At 46.6% G+C, this 20,615-nt stretch overlaps 1 protein-coding gene across 3 annotated transcripts in view; it reads right to left on the reverse strand.

The window, feature by feature from the left end:
- LOC109313402 (ankyrin repeat and fibronectin type-III domain-containing protein 1-like) overlaps positions 1 to 20,615 on the reverse strand; it is a 538,031-nt gene that overhangs the window by 355,918 nt on the left and 161,498 nt on the right. For all 3 annotated transcript variants that reach the window (XM_019539945.1, XM_019539947.1, XM_019539944.1), the window contains one exon: positions 11,381 to 11,610. In XM_019539945.1, the coding sequence (XP_019395490.1) occupies positions 11,381 to 11,610 (230 nt within the window). The remainder of the gene's footprint in view (positions 1 to 11,380; positions 11,611 to 20,615) is intronic.

Genomic DNA, 20,615 nt, shown 5'->3' on the forward strand with positions numbered 1-20,615 from the left:
AGAGGGTAGATTTAGGCTAGATATCAGGAGGCGCTACTTCACGGTCAGGGCGACTAGGATCTGGAACCAACTTCCAAGACAAGTGGTGCTGGCCCCTACCCTGGGGGTCTTTAAGAGGAGGTTAGTTGAACACCTTGCTGGGGTCGTTTGATCTCAGTAATCTTTCCTGCCATTGCAAGGGGTCGGACTAGATGATCTACTTAGGTCCGTTCCAACCCTAGAAACTATGAAACCGTTTTGTAGTAGTTTATGACCGTTCGACCTCGTCATCCCCTGGGGCACTCTGGTGAACAAATGTTCCCCCAGATCCTGGTGGTCACCCCTGATAAACTTATAGGTGTCCACCAGATCGCCCCTGAGCTTACGCTTTTCCAGGCTAAAGAACCCCATGGCTCTCAGTCTGTCGTCGTGAGATCCGTTTTCCTGACCTCTGATCATGCACGTGGCTCTCCTCTGGACTCTCTCTAGCTTCTCCCCATCCTTCTTGAATTGTGGGGCCCAAAACTGGATGCAGTAATCCAGCTGTGGCCTCACTAAGGCCGAGTACAAGGGGAGAATGACATCCCGGGATTTGCTTGAGAAGCAGCATCTATGAAAGCAAGCCAGCGTTTTGGTTGCTTTACTAGCCACAGCATCGCATAGCAGGATGTTCTGCTGCTTGCTGTACTTCAGTGAATAAGTTGCTAACTCGCTGAAGCATCACTTTATTATAATGTATTTGGCTAACTTGTTTTTTTAAAAATGTTCATCAGTGAATGACAGCAACTGAGAAATCTGACCATCTGCCCAGGGCAACATTTTGGGGGAGAGGGGCAGGTTAAAAGACACTTGGTATATATTTTAATATGCCTTTGTATTTAACCTACTCAAGACATATTAGCAAAGTTTAGGATAGTATGTGGTCAGTCCCAGTATGACACCTGCTGCATTGCTCAGTCACTTCAATTACAAGTTCGACCTGACTGCCTTAAATTTCTCCTTTCATTTTGCATGTATGTGCATTCATGCATGCATTTGTACGTCTGTATTTTCTTCCACTTAACTACAAGGAACAAACAAAAATTAACTGAATGTCTGCTGAGGATTTCTGAGACCAACACAAGTCATACAAAAGTGTTGCTGCAGTGTAAGGAATTAATATGAATGTGAAAAAGTGATCATGGAGTAATGTCATCGAGTCAGTGGGATTAGAACAAAGAGGCCCTTAGGCTGTATGGTGCAATGGTGTACCAGATCTTCCAACACCCACTGCACACACTGCAAAAGTTTCAGAGCCTGTGATGTATAAGGCCCTTCAAGTACCCACATATTTTTAAAGGAATACTATTAAAGTACTCAAATAATATGTAAATGCTGCAGAGCTGGGTGCAGTAAAATATATTACTATTTTACCGTGATGTTTCCCTAGACAGTAGGGCATGATACTGATGCTTAGTTAATAATCTTGTATCAGACAGAGATAATATTATTAGAAAAAGTCTCATCTTGCATGTGAAATTGTCTGCACTATTTATTAAACATGGTTGCAAAGACTATGCTGTTATCTCAGAAGCCATGGAAAAGTGGATATTTCAAGGCTATCACAATGCACCCATCCAAGGTTGTCCAATTTTGTGCCTGGCACTTTGAGAAAGATGTGCACAAATTGCAGAAAGTTCAGAAGAGAGTGACAAAAAATAAGTCACAAGTCATAAGCATGACTTTTGAGAAAATGCTGAAAGAACTAGGGTTAGTCAGGAGAAAAGAAGAATGAGGTGGGGACTGGATAACAGTCTTCAAATACCTGAAAGATGATCACGGACAGGATGGATACAGTCTCTTCTCTGTGGCCGTAGTGGACAGGACCAGGAGCAAAGGACTCAAGCTGCACTACAGGAAATTTAAGTTGAAGACTAGGAGGAACTTTCTGACTCTGTGGGTGGTGAAACATTGGAACAAGGTACCTAGGGAAGTTATGGAATCTTGATCATTGGAAATTTTCAAGAGCAGGCTGGACAGACAGTTGTTTAGTCAGGGATGATCCTGCCTTGAGCAAGGGGCTGGAATACATGACTTTGTAAAGTCCCTTCCAGCCTTACTTTCCTATGATCCTAAGATTTATAACACTGACATTGCGTACGCATCAATTTGCCAAGAAAGGGCCATCAAGCAAGCTACCCTGCCAGAAGCTTAGCAGGATAAAACAGGATTATACAAGTAGGGAAACTAGAATTGCTGTATACCTGTTACATACATCATACACTGTGAGAAATAGCACCTGGTAGCATTTTTGTCCTTTAAAATTCCTTTTTAGCAATGAAAATGTTATTGTCAACTTTACCTGTGGTGCAAGTTGCAAATGTCTCTTCCATTATGTTGGTAGTCAAACAAAGAAAATGCTGATTAACATCATTAATTTTGTAATAAAATTAAAATATGTTTTAGTAGGTATTTGACTTCTAGTGTATGATTTGTTTATTTTCTGGTTCTAAGGTGGCAACCCTGCCTCCCAAAAGGAGCATTTGGGAGGGCAGGGGCAAAGGGAGGGACTTCCGGTGGCAAAGGTCAGGGGTTAGAGATGGGACTTCTGGTCCCAAGATGGCAGCCAGTGTGCGGGCCAAATGTCAAGGGGTGGGGCTACCCATGTGGCCCTTGACAACTTATCAAAACTTGTTAAGCAGCCCTCCTCTTATCTACATATATGAACCCTAATTTGTCAACACAGGGATTCAGACCTCTACTGCTCTCTTTCTCTCTCTGTTTTAGCATTATACAAAAATACCAGTGAATTCAATGGAAGTGAGACATGCCAGAATGGCTGGCTTCAAGGCAAAGCTCTTCATGGCATCTTAAAAAGTCTCCAAGATCCAAGGACAACAGTGCTGTTATTATCTACACTAAAAGTACAGCATACATGGCTATACCACAAGATTTTCCTTGCCCTGACAACGTGTGCCACCATGACTTCAAGGATCTTTCAGTTTCCAGGACACATTTCATTTTTGGCTTGTCTGCTTAAGGTACCAACAAGAGAAATTGCCCTGTGATACAGCCACCTATCAACAGGGACCTACCAGTCTGCACTTCTCATGTGCCAAGACACCAACACAGCCCAATTTCAACCTGCAAGGATCCGATGCTGCAAGTTTTAGATTAATGATCCCAGACTCTCTCCTACAACACTCTATCAACATCTTCTGTTTCCTAGGACAAGGTCACTGCATTTGGTAGCTCAGTGGAAGCTATAAAGCTCCGCCTTATAGATTAATAGATGTTAGGGTTGGAAGGGACAGCAGTAAGTCATTGAGTCCAACCCTCTGCCCTAGGCAGAAAAGAGCGCTGGGGTCAGATGACCCCAGCTTTGTTTTTGTCCAGTCTCCTCTTGAAGACCCCCAACGTAGGGGAGAGCACCAGGTTCCTTGGAAGTCCATTCCAGATTCTGGCAACCCTTACTGTGAAGAACTTCTTTCTAATGTCCAACCTAAATCTGCTCTCCATTAATTTGTGGTCATTGTTCCTAGTTACTCCAGGGGGTGCCCTAGTAAATACAGCATCTCTTACTCCCTGTTCTCCTCCCCTGATGAATTTATAGGCAGCCACAAGATCACCTCTCAGTCTTCTTTTGTGAAGAGCCTGTTCTTGTAGGGCCCTGCCTGAAGGCCTCTGACAATGAGTGGTCCTCCTTTGAACCCTCTCAAGATTCTCTACATCCCTCTTGAAGTGCGGCACCCAAAACTGAACACGGTACTCCAACTGTGGTCTGACCAGTGCCGCATAGAGGGGAAGCATCATCTCCCTGGACCTGTTCGTCATGCATCTGCTAATGCATGATAAAGTGTGGTTAGCCTTGTTGATCACTTTGTCACATTGACGACTCGCATTCATCTTGGAGTCAACTATAACTCCAAGATCTCTTTCTGCTGCTGTGCTGCTGAGAAGGGGCTGAGAAGCACTTTGAACTTGTCTTTGTTGAACTGTATCCTATTTCATTCTGCCCATTTTTCCATCTGCCTGCATCTGTTCCCTACCCTCTGGTGTGTTAACTTTGCCCCATAATTTGGTGTCACCTGTGCACTTGGCCAGGGTGCTCTCTACACCCTCATCCAAGTCACTGATGAAGACAGTGAATAGCACTGGTCCAAGGACCAAGCCTTGTGGGACTCCACTGCCCACAGCTTTCCAGGTCGATACGGACCCATCCACCACCACTCTCTGGGTGCAACCCCTAAGCCAATATGCCACCCACCTGTCTGTGTAATCATCTACATCAGAGCCTGTCAATTTTATTTACAAGAAGAGAATGAGATACTGTATCAAAGGCCTTCTTAGGCATCTACCTAAGTTGACATCTACCTCAATTCCTGCATCTAAGCATTCTGTGACCTGATCATGAAAAGAAACAAGATTAGTCAGGCAAGATCTACCTGCAATTAACCCATGCTGATTTCCTTTCAGCATTATTTCCCTTGCTGGATTCTCACAAATGTGATCCTTGATTTTTTCCAGAGTTTTCCCAAAGATAGACTAACTGGCCTATAGTTTCCCCGTTCCTCCCTCCTCCCCTTCTTGAAAGACCACACTGGTCCTTTTCCAGCCCTCTGGGACCTGATCAGAGCCATGTACTTCATCTTAGCCAAAGGCCAGAGAACATGGAAGACCCTAAAGGGACTTAACTCAGTGCTTCCCAACCTTTTCCTCAGCATGACCCCATTTCCTCAGCATGGCCCCTCACTCCCAACTTGCAGCTCTCCTCCACCCCTCCCCAGTGCCTGTGTTGGTCCCACCCACAGCCCCCTGCCAGTGACCGTCACCCCCCACCCACAGCTCTGCCCTCCCCCCCAAGCCCTGCTTGTGCCCCTCACTAACAACTCACAGTCAGCTGCCGCCCCAGCTACCAGGGCTATGGGACCAGAGTCAGAGCCCACGGTCCCCTGCTCCCCAGCAGTGCCCGAGCCCTACTGCCCATGTGAGGCAGTGGCTGCTGCTACAGCCAAGGCAGAGCACAGAGCTTAGTTACCTCCCCCAGTGGGCAGCAGGGCCAAAGCAGAGCCCATGGTGGTGAGGGGAGAGAATGCAGGCTGCCCACTGTGGGCTCAGGGCTCCCTGCCCTGCTGCCCTCCCTGCAGGGGGCCTCCACAGCCCAGTGGGCAGGATCCAGCACAGACAGGCAGGGAGGCTTGGTGCCACTACCAGGATCCCCAAGCCAGCTTTGCCACCATGGTGATGCGCCCCCTGCCCACCCAGCAGCAGTGTCACCAGTGGTGTGGAGTTGTGCCTCCCACTGCTGCCAGGTGGGCAGAGAGCACCTCACCATGGCAGTGCAGCCAGCATGGGGCTCCCAGCAGCAGCACCAAGCTTCCCTGCCTCATTCTGCTGTGGAGGCCCCAGGGGAAGGGCAGTAGGAAGGGGAGCCCCGAGCGCACAGTGGATAGCCTGCATCCACTCCCGCCACATGCAAAAATCTGGGAGGTCACATCCCCCACCATGCCTCCCTCCCTGGAAGTGTGCAATCCAATTTTTTATCATTGTGACCTCAAAGGTTGGGAACCACTGACTTAACCACTTCATACACCCTGGTACATCTGGATGAAAGTGGGGCCAGTCCTTTCCTTGTCACCTGACAAATTGATGCAATGTATCTCATGGCTTAGAATGCAGATGTGGCCACCAAATACAGCCACCCTCACCCAGCCCTAGGGAGATGCCCAACTGGAACATTATTCATGCTGTGGGGCAGTGACAGACTACCAGCTCCTCCACCTGAATGAGATTCATTTTGTTTGCTTGCTTAAAGTGATTCATACCCCTGGAAAATGGGCGTCTGTGCAAGTCTGAAAGACAGCTGTCAGACGGAATCAAAGGCTTCTCTCTTTCTCAAAAGCGGAAACTTCCCCAATGTTACAAGCCCTAAAGGAGTTAAATGGAAAGGCTTATTAAAAAGAAAACCCGTTCTGACAATCACAAAAAAATCGGGATTCATTTAAAATTCAAATTATGCAAATCAAAATAATCTGTACACGAGTATCCCTCAGATGCCAGCAATGAGACTGCCTACATGTTCGGCTAGCCAGCTCCACTGGTTGTGAGAATCCTCAGCATAACCAGCTCTACAGAGATGGCATGCTGCAGCCACCTCATGTGGGCAGAAAGAAACACTGCTGCTGCTGGAAAAAAAGCGTCTTTTCTGATTAGATTCAGATAGCGAGGGCTAAGGAATTGCCTTGACAAAAAAAAAGAGTAACAGATTATTTAGCAATACAGTTGTCACCTTATACACATTCATGCCATCCAGTGATATGAATAAAAAGCCCAAAATATTTTTATGAGGGCTACAGCAAACTTCCATCTTGCCCAGATATCCATAGCAGAACCCTGGGTTATGCAAGAGATGGGACTTGATGTCAAACTGAGCCCTTCTGGCCTTAAAAATCTAACATATGGTTGCAACACATTAAACATCAGGGTTTACAAAGGCTGCAGTAAAAATGTTAATACTGATAGCTAGTAGCACATGTACATAGTACAACCGTTTGGGAGATCATGCTTTTTTTTTTTCTACTCCCCCCAATCCCCTCCTCACTGGAAACCATGTTCTCAAACAGACCTGGTAAAACCTAAATGTCAGTCAGGCATCAGACTTTCAGACCTTTCCTTCAGACAGAGATGGGGGCAGCTATTTCACATAACAAAAGCAGTGCAGACGGATTTCTCAGCAGAGAATAAAGTCAGAAACTTAATATAAAACATGGAACAAGTAAAAGAGCACAGAAAAAATGAATCAAGTTTTAACAGGGACTTTCCTAAGGGGTCCCAGACATGCCATCACAGAAAAAGTCAACCATATCCTCTTAAAATTGTATTGTGTTTATGTCCACATGCAGCACAGACTTTACCTACATAGAGTGACTCCACCAATCACTGAAATGCAACCACTGCTGGGGCAGAATACTGCAGCTGTTAGATTATACTGCAACACAGAATAATAGCTGGTAATACAAAATTGAGGATAATACCACAGCTAAGTGAAATTACAGAGAGATTTTGGGCAGGTGGAATATAATTTCTGAACCTTGACTTGTATTTAAGGCTAACACCAGATCTAACTATTCTTGGAAAAAAAAGGCATCACGAGTTGTGAGGTCTGTTAATTCAAATATAAAAAACTGGGCACTGGCTTAGTGCTGCCTCAACTTGCTTACTGAAACATCAACAGCACTGTCTACAACACTTGAATTTCCTCTGAAATACACTCCAAACAGGATAACCCTGCTTTACTTGCTTGATCTGATGAGATCACAGCCCCAAACTATACAGTTTGACCCCAGCCCACAGGAACATACCCTTTAGCTATTAAACAAAGCAGAAATAATCAGAAAAATAGCCTAAAAAATCCCCATATCTTCCATAGAAGACAACATTAATCAGCTGTGTTGGCTCATCGCCCAAAAGTTTCAAGGGTTTTTTCCTGCTGCCTCTGGAATGAAGGCCAAGAATCCCACTGACTTCCATGGACAGGATCAAACCCTAAGACAGAAAGCAGCAGAACAAGGAAAAGAATAGCAGCACTGGCACCAAAGAGCTCCCATATCTCCCACCCCATCTAGGGATATGGAATGACCTTGACCTAGCCCCAGGTGTGGGAAGGGGATTCTAGAAGGATCTCTGTACTTACCATTTGACCCTTGGAACAAAAAAACCAAAAGAGTAAGATTTCCCAAATTCAGACTCTTAGGTCTGATTTAAGTTACAATGGGAACTGGGTATGCTTAGTACTTTTGAAAAGCCAGTCCACAGACACCAGCACCTGAATGCAGCCTTGATCTTTGCATCTTAGCTGGAGCCTACTTAAGAAAATGGGCTATTGCTTTTTTTTTTTTTTTTTTTTATGCTCAACACTCTAGAGGAAGTTACATAGAACAGGCACGAAAGCAACTCGTTATGCAAAAAGCACTTATTTCTGAAAATGACATGAAGACCAGGCAATCTGATCTAAACTTAAAGGTTTGGGGGGGGAAAGGGCGGGGGGGAAATCTTTCAAACAAAATAAATAAATAAATAAAAGTTAATGGCATGTTCCTAAAGGCGTAATAAAAAGAACGACTGTCATCAGGGCACATCATGTTGCCTTAAACCACTGGCCCATCTGGCCTGGTGTTCTGCTTTTGGCACTAGGCACCATGTGGAATGCTACAGAGTATATGCCACCATCAGTGAGAAGGCAGGAAGGAACAGATGGTCCAGAGCACTGGTGTCTGTCACATCTCATCAGAAATACAGGCCACCCTGCTGCGAGGTACTTAAATGCTTTTCGAGACAAAAGCAGCAGACAGCTATCTGCTTGTTCCGAATCAGGAAGAGCAAGATCCCAAGGCAAAGAGTGATCCTGCAGCAGCTCCATCCTCAAAGCCATTTGCTTAATGTTCCTCCCTCATGTTGGGTTCAATACTGCAGGCCTCCTGCACTTCTCCCTCATGCTGCCTACATAGAAGACACAGCTTTTGGTTCCTGGTAAATGGATATGACCAGGGAAAGCATAAGGTGTCTCTGCTGCAGAAGAAGCTTCCTGTATTTCAAATAGCCTCTTTGTGTTCCTCTCTCCTGCCCTCGCTCTCTACTATGCATACAAAGCCGGAGGTAGAACTTTAAGGAACAGGCAGATAAAAGAGGTTCCATTTCTTACCCCAAAGCAGAACTGCCTCACTCTAAGCATGTCTGACTCCTGTACTGCCACCTTTAAGATGCCTTGCGCTGTTTGTGAAGGTGCCCACAGTAGCTGGTTTTAACCAGTTCCTAACTCAAACACAGCAAATCCCAGAGATCCTGTTTACTGCTTGCAGTTCACAGCACAGGGATCTAAACCAGCATCCATAAAAATGTCACTGCCAGCTTCCATTTTTATCGCTGTATGAAAAAGCAACAACCTATAGTTAAAGTTAGAAGTGTCATGCTATTAGCTGAGAGAAAAAAAAAAAAAATCACATTTTACTGCTCATCCAAACCCACTGGGAACACATGCAGTGCAGCAGGACACACGTGAAAACCAGGAAGGAAAAGTCCTCTGTTGGGGCTTCCAAGAACATTTGGGAGCCAAAGGCAAGCAGAGATCACACCACAGAAACAATGCTATGAATTGTGCTCACATATCGAGTAGCAGAAGCAAGATCAGACCTGTGCTACTGGACAGAGCAACTGTCCTTCTTGGCAAGAGGGAGGAAAAGAAAGAACTCACAAGCCCCACCTGCAACAGCAGACTCCCTATGGGCTCAAACAGCAGAGCTCATGCACTTCCACAGGTGCTCAGCAGCCTTCTGCTCTGAACTCTCTGGCTGGCTCATGCTCAGCCCTCTAGAGGGAAAAGCCCCTAGCAGCCCTCTTCGAGGCCTCTCATGTTCGTTCCCATTATCTGAAGGCCTACACTAGCTCTAGTTTAGGAGGTACTGTGTTTCAATGCAAGGACACCTGAGCCCTTCATTACAACTCTAAGGGAGTAATCAGGCAGTGAGATGGCTGTATTAATGTCTGTATCAGATGTCTCTCAGAAAAAGAAGACATAAGCCCATTAAACTTGAAACAGAAAGCTTCCCCTAACTACCTCATGTCCAGGCTGCTGCGGCTCCTGTGTTTTCTTTTAATCACCCCCAAAGGAATAATTGCCAAGGCAAAGGGTTACTCTCCTCCTTACCTCTCTCCCCAGGCAGCATGCCAATAGGTGCAAAGCATTTGCTTCCAAATCCAAGGCAGAAGCAAAGCTACTACACGTGGTCAGGTTCCGGCTGAACCGCGGGTTGGGGGAGGGTGAAGGTAATACTTTCTCACTGCTGGTCCCAGTCTCAGAATGAGAAAAGGAGACTCCACTTCTCCTCGGGAGCCCCTTTCAGGTGGAGTTAGTTATTGCTTCCAGAGGCAAGAGGAACGTTAGCAATGACTTGAAACTGGTACAGTGGAGGTAGGTCATGGACAAGTTTCATACAAACAACCTAGCCAAGGCAGCTCAATCCCTGCCTGGCTTGTCCTTACCAGCTCTGAGCCCCGCATATCTGCAAATGACTCTCACAGCAGTACACCCAAAGTTTACAACAGTTTATACACCAAGCACATGGCAAGATGCCACTATCCTCAACCCTAGCAACATCCACTGTTACTCCAGTGAGGGGCTGTAGCAGGGCACTAGGGTGCCTGCTACTGATAACAGGAAATGGATTCAGCTGCCATTTATTAGGGCAGCAGGTGGCAGTTGACATGGGAACTAATTGGACCAGCTGACCGCCAGGGGGCGAGGCTTGGCCTTCATAAGCAAGGAAGGCTGAGGCCAGAGACAGCTCCCTCCAGACAGCTGCAGGAGCAGGAGCTCTGCAGGAGAGCCGAGCAGCCCGAGTCAATAGTTGCAACCTAACCACTCTGACCAGCTGCAATGATGCAGGGGTAGAGAGCCAGCATAGAGCAGAGTTGGTATTATAAGCTCGGGGGCTTATGATGCGTTATAGCCAGCTGGCTTATAGCTTTGTTGAGTTGTGATTATTACACCAGAGGACTGGGTGAGGCTGTAGGGGTGTGAGGAGGCCTCACGGGGGCTACCCAGTAGCTTGGGGGCTGCCGGTGCCCAGTGGGGCACATGTTGGGGGGTGTTGACCCCGCCCTAGTAGGGCAAGTGACCCAGATGGTGGTCCAGGAGGAATAAGCCCATTGGGAAGTCTGGGTGGGCGAGAAGGGGCGCAGTCAGACAGACACCCCAGGGAGGGGGTGCGTATATTGAGTAGGCCCCGAGAGAGGACCAGCACAGGGACGAGAACCAAAGTCCTGGTATAGTAAGACCGGCCCTGTGCCAAGAAGGGCAGGAAGGCAGCCTCCTTAATTGAACCAGTAAGATCAAAGACGTGGTGGGTGAGACGGAGGATGCGTTAAGGACCCAGACTTGGCATGGTAGGCAAGGGCACTAGGGGAGGTCACGGCACGCCTAGGTCGTCCTGCCACAGGGGCCAACAGACAGCTCGGCTAGCACATGCTCTGGGCATTCCCACCTCCTCATTTCCATTCGGAGCCACTGCATGCACTCTTTATCCAGCCCTGGCTCCTTTTCTAGCCAGCTATGCAAGAGCTGTCTGATGCATGCAAAAGCCCTCAGAGAGCTTATCTTTAAATGGTGGGGAGGGAGAGCACAGAAACCTGCTGAACAAGACAAATCAGATTTCTGGTGCAATTTGGCCAAACTCAGGATGATGAAACGATCTGTCACCAGCCTAGAGAGCCAAACTGGATTTTTTAAATGTTTTAAATACAAATAACCAGCTAGCATGTTACTGGGGTGGGGGGGTGTGTGTGCACATGGGTGTGTTGCCTGCATCAAAAACCTTCATTACATGCTTTGTGCGAAGGGAGAAGCTCTTCACCACTGAATACTCACAAACTGCCTCCGGAGCTTGGTCTTGACACGCTCAGCCTTTGTCTCTGAGGGATGGATGGAGTAGCTGAGGGAGCTCAGGTGGTTGTCCACAGACAGGCTTTTCCTCATGTAAAAGGACCGTGTACGGAAGTAACTGAAAGGAGCCTCATCCACGGCAGTGCGAAGCTGTGGACGGAGGGCAGGGTCCCCCACAGAGTCCATACAGTCATCTTCCAGTCGCCAGGCCTCACCTGTGGGGAGGGAGAAAGAAACCCAGTCTTAGGGAGGGAACAGAAGTCAGGGAGGTGTTGTATTCCTACAGCACAGAAGATCTTCTCCCTTCCTCACTGATATACAAGAGCTTGCAGACTCCAAGCAAAATCCAAACAAGAGGGCTCAGCATGTGGCCTATGTTCAGCCTGTGTCCCCTGCAGAGCTCACATAAGGAGCAAAACGGGGCACATGCCTTGAACTGTCCCCTATGTATGACAGCAGTTCCCAAACTATGACAGATTACACACCACAAATTTAAAATGATACAAACTTAAGTACCACCAGCACATTTTTTCAGTTCAGCCTTAAGTACTACTAGCAAATTTTTGTCACAAAAAGTAATTATAACAAATCTGTTAATGTGTACCACTGACAGGTTGTCTGCGTACCACTGGTGGTACGCATACCACAGACTGGGAACCACTACCCTAGAGCATTTGCCACTGCTTGTCAGGTAGCCAGCTCCCCCTAAAATCACAAGCAGCCACATCCAGTGTTATTCAATCATAAACCCCACCCCAGTAAGCCACTGACACATAGTAGCACGGTGCTGTAGGAAGGTAGAATGACAAAAATGAGATGGCTGGGACTAAGGACTTCATCCAACTCATCCCCCAGGCAGTGAAGGATTTCGCCCTGCCACACACCTTCTAAGGCTTGATACAGTGTGGGCATGTCTACATGAGACATTCACTGTGAAGTAGACCAATTAGCTCCACAGTAAATGTTACACATCTATATATGCGGCCCTATTAGGCTGGAGTAAACTAATAAACTCTGCAGCAGGATAGTACTTGTAAATACAAGTCCAATCCTGCTGCAGAGTTTTTTATTCTGCAGCAGTGCACATGTAGATGCTGCTTCAGCTGGCTAGGGCACATGGGTGCTTCAGTGAGGGGGCTGCTGACCAGCTAGCCCCACACTGGAGCACCCTCATGCCCCAGCCAGCCCTTCTGCAGCATGCTGAGCCAGGAGGACCTGGCTGACAGGTTGACTTCCCAGAGCCTCTGCCAGCCAGGGCTGCTCCAACCTGGCTTAATGTAATACACTCCCAGGACCAGAGCACATCATATTAATAAGCAAGTGTAGATGTGCCCTGTGTTTCCTCCTATGGAGGGAAAGAAGGATGAAGCAGTGAGCTGAGACATGGGAGAGCTAGCACTGTTGCTGACCTGCCCTGTAACCTTGGGTGAGTTGCTTAAATTCTGCATGCCTCTGAAAATAATACCCCTTTGCTCACACCATTGTCTTCCTGTTTACATGTTGGTCCTGATCTGACTGAACTTTACACATTGTGAGTAAACAGTACAAAACCATAGGACTCCTTGTGGATCAAAGTTAAGCATGTATGTAGGTTTTTGAGGGAGCTACACCTGCACAGTCTGGATTTGCCTATACACCTCCAGCCTAACAAAGGGGTCCTCACCTCAGCCGTGGTCTCTAGACATTACCTTTCTGTAATTACAGGAGACCCTCGCCATTTGTGGGGGATATGTTCTCAAGATCCCTGTGAATGGTAAAATCTGTGAATAAGGTGCTGCATTCATGAACACAGTGCCCCCGGCAGCTGGGGGGTGGGGGGCACAACTGTGCTGGCAACAGCGACAGCGCGACGGGGGGCAAGCACAGAGCTCCCGAGGAGCTCCTATAAGTGTATTTAAGATACAGGTTCAACATTCACGAATATCTGAAACTGTGAATGCCAAACCCGCAACTAGAAAGTGTTTCCTGTAGTAATAAATGACTGAAATCCTAATACTTAAACTTTCACTTTAGCGTTATTGTTGTTTAAAGAGTGAATACATTTATACAAACTCTTGATAAAGAAATTAAAACTTAACTCTTTATCACCCCAAGACCATTATGTCATTCTGCATTATCTGCTGTGGCTGAAGAAAGTTCTGATGAAGGGGTAAAATTCCTACAAGAGCCTTGTGTGAGTCCTGCTATTGTCGATGTTAGCATTAAAGCTTATTTATACAGCATGCGTCACCTATTAAATGTTCAAGTGCCTTGAAAAGGGTAACATAGCAACCCCATTTTACAGATGGGGAAACTGAGGTACAGCACATGTATTCCATTTCAGTGGGAGCTACAGACACTTTGCACCTCTAAGAAAAGGCAATATATGAATCTCCAAAGTCACAGAGTAAATCATTTGGGAACAGTAACCATGTCTCTGAACGTTTCATTTTATGTGTAATGCAAGGTCACATATTTTATTTTACTGCTATCGCTTTAAACCCAAAGCAGGTGAAGACAGAAAACTACTGATCTTAAGCAAGCTGTCCCCTGGAACCTCATCTCTGAAGTCTGGTATGAGAGAGCAAGCCAGCCATACAGGAAAATAAACTGGGCGCAAAAAAGCTGATTCTTTTAAATAGGTATGACTGTACTCATTGTATTTAAATAGACACAAGTGTATTCATTGCAGCACAAAGGGAAATAACAACATGAAATTGTAAGGACTTCTGTTACATCACTGTTCTGCTCATTTCTAAGTAGTTTGGACACTGCATGTATTTTCTTGCCTATTTTGTCTTTTTAGATTTGATGAACAGCAGTTCCTCCCTAATTCCCACCAAACCTGTTTTTTCCCCACCGAAACCAAAATCATTGACTTAATAACAAAAATAAAACCTTTTGCTCAATCTCTGTATAAATGAAGCCTTCCCTTACTAGCCATTTAAATTCATGAATACACTCTCCAGAATTTTCCTCCAACAAAAACTCTCTTCTGCTGTTTTTATCCCCAGTGCAAGCTCATTCGCATTCTCTGTTTGGAGAATCCAACATCTTTGACTAAGAGTACTCATGACTTTACAAAGGCCACAAAACTCAGGCAAAGTGATTCCAATGTTTACAGAAGATGAGATCTTAAGGTGAAATAGTAGGTCACAAAATGGCTTTCACAGACATTAGGGCTGGAAGGGGAGCCTCGTGAGATTATCAGGCCCAGCCCCCTGCCCATGGGGCATGAAGTCAGCTAGGGTCAGATCACCCCAGCAAGATAAACATCCAAGCATTTCTTAAAAGGTATCCGGAGTAGGTGCTTGCACCCCTTCTCGGGGGAGTCTATCTATTCCAGACTTTAGAGACTTGCACTGTAAAGAAGTTTTTCCTTATATCCAGTCTAACATGGTCTTCCAGCATTTTGTGACTATTAGACTTGGTCTTCCCTTAGAGTACCCTGGTGAACAGACATTCTCCCACATCCTGATGCACACGCCTTCTATACTTATAGGCTGCCACCAAGCCACGCTGAGCCTTCACTTCTTCATAATAAGTGGATTGTTGTTTATCCTATAAAGTCTGAGAGTTTTAATACCAAAGCTAGGAGTGTTAGGGAAAGGATGCACTAAAATCCATTGCTACCCAAAGCTGGTCCAACTCATCTGATTTCCGTATTGTAAAAAGCAAGCCTGTTCCCTACTTAAAAGCACGAAGATACTATGTGTCCTGCCACTATACCAGAATGCAAAAAAGCTGAAACAGCTTTAGGAAGGGAGAAGGGCAAAAGAAAATAGGTCTAAATTATTAAGAACCCCCCAAACTGAAGAGCAATACATTTGATTTTTTTACCCCTGTTTTGAATTTAATAAGCTACTGCTCCTCCTCTCCAAATGTCAACTCATACAACACAGGAACTTCTGTTTGAAAGCTGTGATTATTTAATGCATAAACACATCAATCCAAGCCCAGATTCAGACTGCCACTGTATGATAACATTGTTCTGGGAGAGAAGCAGGAAATGCCATGACAAAACCACCAAGCTGAAGATACCTATAAAAAAGCCTCCTTTCTTAAGGCGGAACCTAATGATTTCAACTCAGAACCTGACCCAAGTATCAAAATGAGAACTAGCTGGGGTGCCTTTCTTTGGCTCTGCATCCTTTCGAATTACTCATGAGCTCCAAGCCCCAATTACCTGCACATCCTGCTACTATTTTCACCTTATGCCCCAACTCTTCCTTGCCTTGTCTATTGGCAGCCATTGCTGTTCTCGCCCGAGGTAGAGCACTCCCATGTAAAGTCACTCGATCTCTTTATATAAACCATTCCTTGATAACTTCAGGGAATTTAATCCCACTCTGCAAAGGCCAGGGAAGGATTACAGCAAAGCAGGAGAGCAAATCCACTGACATTCACCCATTTCTGAGAATTTCTGAGCATGCACAGGCCAAAGAGCAAGAAAGCTGAGTTCATATCACATGATCTTATGAGTCCAAGTCTGGGTTCATCATTTCTGCCCGAGTATAACTGCACTATGCAACTACCCTGCATAATGAGTAAGGAGCTCTATGTGGCTACAATATACCAGAGCAACACAGGATGACACTGGCTCAGGGCCAGAATTCCTTCCCTGGGCCTCTCTTTCTACCAGGAGAAGGAATTGGTGCCATTCTTTCACGGGATACCAACCTAACCCAGGCTCCTCCAGCCAGAGGGGAGGACTCTGCCCCCACCCTCCAGCTAACATGTGGCATGTATCTGTATAAATGCACAAGGATGGAACAGGAAGGAACTCTAACCCTCCCTGTACTGCTGCATTAGGTTGGGCCACGCTCTGGTTCACAAAGCTAAGTCAAGCCACTCCTGATTTATATCCATGCAATTGAAATCAGAATCAGTACCAACGTCTGGAGTGCTACACAAGGAAAGATCCAGTATGAAGTCACTGGGGGAAAAAGAGAGGCAGACCTGCAGGCTCATGTCCCAACTAATGTGCGTCTACCTTAAATCTCCTCATGCCGCTGCGATTCAGAAGTGTACAACTAAGCCCGAGAAGACTGGCACCTCCAAACGATTAAGCTCCCACCCAGACCTGACACTAATGACTGCTGCAAAACATCAGCATTTAATGGGGAGAAAAAGCTGACAGTAAAAAATCCCAAAATAAATCTGCACTCCTTCCTCTTCTGGGCCCAATGCACAAGATAATCAGTTTGACAAAACAGAATTTCAAAGGAAAAGGGTGGAGGGGAGAGAGATGCTCAGTGAAGTTCACTCCAGCTTTTCTTTCTGGCATCATCATGCCGGGGAGAGAGGGAAGGGTCTGGAGTTACAAGTGTAGCTGTGAGTGGGAGGAGTGCGGATGCATACAAACAAGAAACCACCATAATGTTGATAGGGCCTCTCAGATGACTTATTTGCTGCATCATGGAGGAGACTCCAAGTACCTCATGTTCACCCACTAGGAACCAAAAAGTCCCAAATGCTGCCACCTACTCAAGACCATCACCTAAGCTGGAACAAGGCCTTCTGTGCCCTCTCCAGAACTGTGACAGTGGTCCACTGTGCACATCTCTCCACTGCCCTGGCTTCTCCTGCACACTGGGAGTTCCCCACACCTCTCTCCAAGCTCATAATTGGAGGGAAGGGGAAAAGGAACAACATGACTGTCCAGTTCAAAGTCTGAGTCGTGCATTTCTAAAAGTTTCTGTAATAGGAAGTGCAGGTTCATGTCATTTTTTGCATAAGACACAGGAATGAAGTTAATTTTAAGTCCTTAAAGGCAACCAATGCTATATTGGGGATAGTAAGGGTGGCAATTACTCTGAGGTCCAAACCACAGCCCGATGCAGAATGATAAATTTACCTCCCTAAATCCCTACCATGATTTAATTTGAATATTGTGGGCCATAATCAAATGAGTTCCAACAGGCCCAAAGGGGGTGGCCCCACCTTCCAAAGACCTCAGCATTTTGCAGCCCTTACATGGGAATGCAGGAGTAGCTACAGAACAAGAGCTACAACTGGATAGCACTCCTTCCCAGGGGGAACAGAGGGAAATCTGGTGCAAGACGTAGATGCAGCTGGGAGGTTAGGGACAGATAGCATTCTCCTATGGCAAAGCAATGAAATGATAATATGCTCAAACATGTGTCCCTTCCCTACCACCCCCAGAAAACACAAGATATAGGATGAGGAAAGACAAGAGTACAGAGGCTAATTCCCCAGAGACTAGAAGGCTACCTTGGAGTGTGAAATCTCTCAGTGTGCTACAGAATGTGATGCCAAGGGGCTAATCACTTGGACAAGCCAGGAGCTGCCATGACCCCTTGTTCTAACAACTCCTGTTTGTTCATGTCTCCAGCCTGCTATTTTTCAGTCCATGCGTCCATGAGGAATTTCCCAGTTAGTCCAACAGCCAAGAGACTGCCTTACTCCACCAAAGGTTCTAGGCACTCGTGGCTTAAAAATGGCATTTAAAGGCCTGGTTTTTGGAATTGGCTTATAGGTATAGTTATATGCATTATAAGGGTTCAAGATAGGCAGCAGGGGTTAAATGGATTTCTAAGAGCTTGGGAGACGCACACACAGCTTCTCATGGCCCTGAGAGCAGACAGGCTGTCTAATACAACAAGGTCAATGGATGGACACAGTCTGGGAACCAAAGAAGTATGTCACATACTGTCCCATAACACAAGATAAGTGACACTAGCAACAAGGTCTCAGAGCAGCAGGAGGGCTGAATCCCGGTTTTGGGGGAACAGACCAAATTAGGAGAAGTCCCGGAAGGCTATCTGGACATGTGACCACAGAGAGACAACCAACCAGAGACAGCCACGGATGAAGAGTCATCAGGCATCATCACAAGGAAAGGAGAATACAAAAACAGAGACTTGAGACTAACAAAGGGTCCCTCCCTGTTCCTTCTTGTCCCTCCCTTAGTCCTGTCCCTCCTCCCTGAGAGGGGTCCCTGTCCCTCGGGAAGGGTCCCTGAGGCTGCCATGGACAGAGGGCACACACCAGCAGCCCATCTCATGCACCCCACTGGAGCGGGGGCTGTGGGCCTTGGCATCCCACCTCTAAACTGCTGACACCTAAGAGAGATGTCTTAGAGAGAGCCTCAGAATGGAGCTTGCATCCTGACCCGATGTACTTTGACTCCAATGACAGCCCTAGGATTGGTAGATATAGAATCATTTGATTGTTTATATTGTTGCTTTTCTGTTATCACTCAGTATCAATCAATTAGCCTATTATCAACTGGCAGGCATTGTGGTCGGTTTGAGGGTTGTACTCTCCCAGAACAAAGGTTTAGGTGCTGAGTCCAAATCCAGTGTTAAGAGGCATAAGCAAGTGGACAGACCCTTCTGCCTGTCACATTTAACACATGCACAGTCACCCTTACAACACTTTTTTATACCCAATCTTGCAAATTAAATGAAAGGGAAGAGCAAGCCCAGAATCATATGAAGCCAAACACTAGCTGGCTGGGAAAGCTATCTCCCTCACTTGCTAAATTAAAAAGGAAGCTGTTTCTTCTGCTGTTTCTCTCTAATGAGAAGGCACAGAAGGTCTGCCCAGCTTGCAGTCTTGATTGGACTTATTCCCCTGTGTAGCTAGCAGGTGCCTGACTTCCTTTTCTCTTCCTGAGGCCCTGTGAGAACTTCCATCTCAACAAAAAGGCAGGATCCTTTTTGCTGCAGCCTCTGAACAACATAGACACTTCCCCTCCTTTGTTCCAAGCCCTTACTACAAAAGCCAGTCACAGGCTATGCAAGAATGAAAGGCCAGGGAAATGTCCTCTGACAGGATGGTGCTCCTCTCTGACTCAGGTGAGATATTTTCCTGTCACTTCTCTTTCCAATTCCTGAGAGGCAATTTGGAGTAATGGATCCTGGGCAGTCAATCCCAGAAATCTGCTTTTACTTCCAGTAAGGGATACTTTTGATGCCCATTTCCACAAGCAAGTTCTCTGATGCAAGTCATCTTTAGGCACTTTCAATTGATCACGTTAAACAGACACACCGGTCTAACAAACTAGTCTGAATCACTGAGGCATGATGTCATTATCCAGTGGTCAGAACAAGACCGAAAGTCTGGGCTCCTGTGTTCTAGTCCTGTCCTGCATGGTGTCACTTTGGGCAAGGTTCTCTCTGCCTAGGAGGGAGGTTGTGGAATCCCCATCCTTGGAAGTTTTTAAGACCAGGTTAGACCAGGGGTGCTCAACCTCCAGCCCATGGGCCAAATATAGCCTGCAAAGCCATAGGTATCTGGCCCATAGGCTCCCATGGATTGGGAAAGCTGGAGGCGGAGGACCGATAGCAACAAATATAGCCACCCTGCTGCCAAATTCCCAAACCCAAAGCCCTGCGCCACCTCCCCTCACACCCACAGCTAGATGAGGCCAAACCATGCCCCCTTTCCCCTGTGGGGTCAGGTTGGGGTCTGCTCAAGCCAGCTTCACGCCACTCACAGGGCTGGATCAAGCTCCCCTTCCCCTGGGGGGACTGTGTTGAGGCTGGGCTTCCTCTCCCTCTGCAGAGTTGGGTCATGCCCTTTCCCCCTCTCAGGGTCAGGCTGGAGCCTTTCTCCCACAGGACTGGGATGGGGCCAGGCCAGATGCCTTTTCCCTGCAAGGTAGAGCCACACTGCCTCCCTCCCCTATCCCTGCCCCACTACAGGGCTGGGCCATACTACTTCCCCCCACCCCCGGGGCCAGGTTGGAGCTGGGATACCCCACCCCCCTCTGCATGGCTAGATGTGACCCTGCCATGACTGCCACATGCCGGATTGGGACCATCAGCTAGATTTGGCCCATGAAGAGCCTAGGCACTGCTCATTCAGCCCACTAGCCAAAAAGGGTGAGCACCACTGGTTAGACAATCACTTGCCTAAGTTGCTTTAGATGAGAATGATCTTGCCTTGAGCAGGGGGCTGGACTAGATGACCTTCTGAGGTCCATTCCAGCCCTACTTCTATATAATTCTGTAAAATCACTGTCTCCATTACGGTGTTTAAAAAAAAAAAAATCATGTGTTAACAGTACTAACCTACATGTGGGAGTAATGTGCTCTCTGGTTGAGCCAACTTCATTACCCATTTGCAAAACACTCTGACATCACCGGCTAAAAGGAATTCTAAGCACAGTGCTATTATATGTTAGATGTTGCCAAACTGTTGTCCAAACTAATATAAGGAAAATTTAATCAAGAGTTAGAGACCTTTTCTTAGTTCTTGTTTCGGCTCATCA

This window comes from Crocodylus porosus, unplaced genomic scaffold (genome assembly GCF_001723895.1).
Source record: "Crocodylus porosus isolate Cpor-Errol unplaced genomic scaffold, CroPor_comp1, whole genome shotgun sequence".
In the NCBI taxonomy this organism is placed as follows: Eukaryota; Metazoa; Chordata; order Crocodylia; family Crocodylidae; genus Crocodylus; species Crocodylus porosus.